At 50.8% G+C, this 2,545-nt stretch overlaps 1 protein-coding gene across 1 annotated transcript in view; it reads right to left on the reverse strand.

Annotated features, from left to right (window-relative positions):
* Positions 1 to 2,308, reverse strand: part of PLCB3 (phospholipase C beta 3) — a gene marked incomplete at its 5' end in the record, with an annotated part of 19,159 nt that extends 16,851 nt beyond the window's left edge. Inside the window, 4 exons of the mRNA XM_015828430.1 lie at positions 274 to 381; positions 1,403 to 1,586; positions 2,024 to 2,108; positions 2,226 to 2,308. Of these exons, the coding sequence (XP_015683916.1) occupies positions 274 to 381; positions 1,403 to 1,586; positions 2,024 to 2,108; positions 2,226 to 2,308 (460 nt within the window). The remainder of the gene's footprint in view (positions 1 to 273; positions 382 to 1,402; positions 1,587 to 2,023; positions 2,109 to 2,225) is intronic.
* Between the last annotated feature and the right edge of the window lie 237 nt (positions 2,309 to 2,545).

Below are 2,545 nucleotides of genomic sequence, written 5' to 3' on the forward strand. Positions count from 1 at the left end.
CCCCAGCCAGCCTGCTTTAAGGTGGGTGGACTTCAACTCCCAGAATCCCCCAGCCAGCCTGCTTTAAGGTGGGTGGACTCAACTCCCAGAATCCCCCAGCCAGCCTGCTTTAAGGTGGGTGGACTTCAACTCCCAGAATCCCCCAGCCAGCCTGCTTTAAGGTGGGTGGACTTCAACTCCCAGAATCCCCCAGCTGGCATACTGGGAAAACCTTTTCTTCACCTTAGTTTGGACATGCAGCTGTCTGGGGATGTTTTTCCAGGGAAGTCTCACCAATAGATTTGCGGGGTTCCCCTAGTTTTGCCATCCTGTCGGGGGTCTTCTCCTCCCCGTTGGTCAGGATCAAGGAAAGGATCTCGGGCTGCTCAGCGAAGGGAGACCCTGCAGGAGGGGAAGACACGAGGAAGAAAAATCAACCGGCTTTTGAGTTTCGTTTCCCCTCCTCGGCTACTTTGCTTCGCGTGCTGTGGCTGCTCAGGCTGGGGCGATATCATCAGCTGCTTGTTCCCGCTGAGCTGTCACGGCTGGCTGGCCTGAGGTTAATTTCCTGTGCTACATGAAATGATGGCTTGTGATTATAGATAGATTATAGAAAGAAGAGAGCTTGTTGTAAGCATCGAGCGAGAGGCAAATTGAGAATTATACGTGCGGTAAAGAAGGTGGGAAGCGACATCTTTGTATGGAATCGTTTTCTTTCGTTCCTGCCTTTCTTCAACTTTTCTTCTTTGCTTTCTTACACTGTTTTTTTCTTTGACTCCTTCCTCCTTCCCTTTCCTCCCCTCCCTCCCTCCCCTTCCTTTCTTCCTTAATTCCTTCCTTCTTTAATTCCTTCCTTCTTTCCTTCCTTCCTCCCCTTTCTCCCTCCCTCCTCCCCTACCCCTTCCTTACTCTCCTTCCTTCCTTCCTCCCCTTCCCCTTCCCTCTTTCCCTCCCCTCCTTCCCTTCCCCTTCCTTCCTTCCTCCCTCCTTCCCTCACTGGAGGTTTTCAAGAAGACCAGATAGCCATGTGGAATAGGGTTTCCTGGCTAAGCAGGGGGATGGTCTAGAAGATCTCCAGGGTCCCTTCCAACTCTATTATTCTGATCTTCCTTCCTTCCTTCCTTCCTTCCTTCCTTCCTTCCTTCCTTCCTTCCTTCCTTCCTTCCTCCCTCCCTCCCTCCCTCCCTTCTTTCCTTCCTTCCTTCCTTCGTCCCCCCTTCCTTCCTCCCCTCCTTCTTCGCTATTTCCCCTCCCTTCAGCCCCCGGACTTTGCATGGACCAAAGATTCGGCTTCTTGGCTAACCAAGACTGAATCTTTCCCCCCAAAAGACAAGCCACCATCCAGAGTCGCTTTGGATGGTGAGATGGGCTGCATATGGATTTAATAAAAAAACAAACAAATAAATAACTTTGGGGCACCTACCCAGGGCGGGAGACCCCGGCTCGCCCACCCCAGAAGAGTCACTATAGGAGCTGGGTGTCTGCTCCAGAACCCGTTTGCGGACGCTGCCTTCCGTCCCCTTGGCGTGGGTGCGGCGCTTCTTGTTTTTCACCAGAATGCGCCCCAATAATTCCTGGGGGCTCGGTAAGGCTACGCCGGGCTGGAGCTGCAGGAAGAGGGGGAAAGACAAATTGGGAAACCAGCTGAGCCCAAACACACACAAAAAAACTTAATTTAGAAAAAGAGGCAGAAGTTGAGGACTATCAAAGATCATCTGTTCTTCCCATGTCTCATCTCTTATATATACAGGCAGTCCTCAATTTACAACAGTTTGTAAACAGCAAGGTCCATCAAGAGCAGGGGTCTTCAAACTTGGGTCCTTTTATGACTTGTGGACTTCAATTCCCAGAATTCCTCAGCCAGGACGTGTGCCTGGCTGAGGAATTCTGGGAGTTGAAGTCCACAAGCTGGGATCTTCAAACTTGGCCCTTTTATGACTTGTGGACTTCAATTCCCAGAATTCCTCAGCCAGAATTCTGGGAACTGAAGTCCACGAGTCATAAAAGGGCCAAGTTTGAAGAGCCCTGATCAAGAGTTACTCACCGGATATTTTTCAAAGGGATCGATCAGAAGGGCGTCCCCGAAGATGCTTCGGCAGTACTCGGCCATCTTAGCCTGCTGCTTCGCTCTAGAAAGGGGAAAATCAGTAAAAAGCAGGTTTTTTGAAGCCTCCGTAAAACAGGATACGAGGAAAAAAATGACGTTTCCCACGCAGGTGCGCTCCGGCTACAAGTAGCTTACTCACGAATCAACGTGGTTCTCAAAGGACAGGATGACGGGGTAGGGCGAGGTCTTGAAGGCGCTTTCCGCGATGGCCTCAATGACCTCCTGCAAGAGAGCCGAGATGAGAGCGACGGGATTTAACATTGGCTGGGGGATTCTGGGAGTTGAAGTCCAGGCATTTTAAAGCATGCTGGCTGGGGGATTCTGGGAGTTGAAGTCCAGACATCATCATCATCATCATCATCATCATCATCATCATCATCATCATCAAGTTGGAAGGGACCTTGGAGGTCATCTAGTCCAACCCCCTGCTCAGGCAGGAAACCCTATGCCATTTTGGAC

The sequence above is a fragment of the Protobothrops mucrosquamatus genome, unplaced genomic scaffold, assembly GCF_001527695.2.
Source record: "Protobothrops mucrosquamatus isolate PMUCROS unplaced genomic scaffold, P.Mucros_1.0 scaffold4495, whole genome shotgun sequence".
Lineage (NCBI taxonomy): Eukaryota > Metazoa > Chordata > Lepidosauria > Squamata > Viperidae > Protobothrops > Protobothrops mucrosquamatus.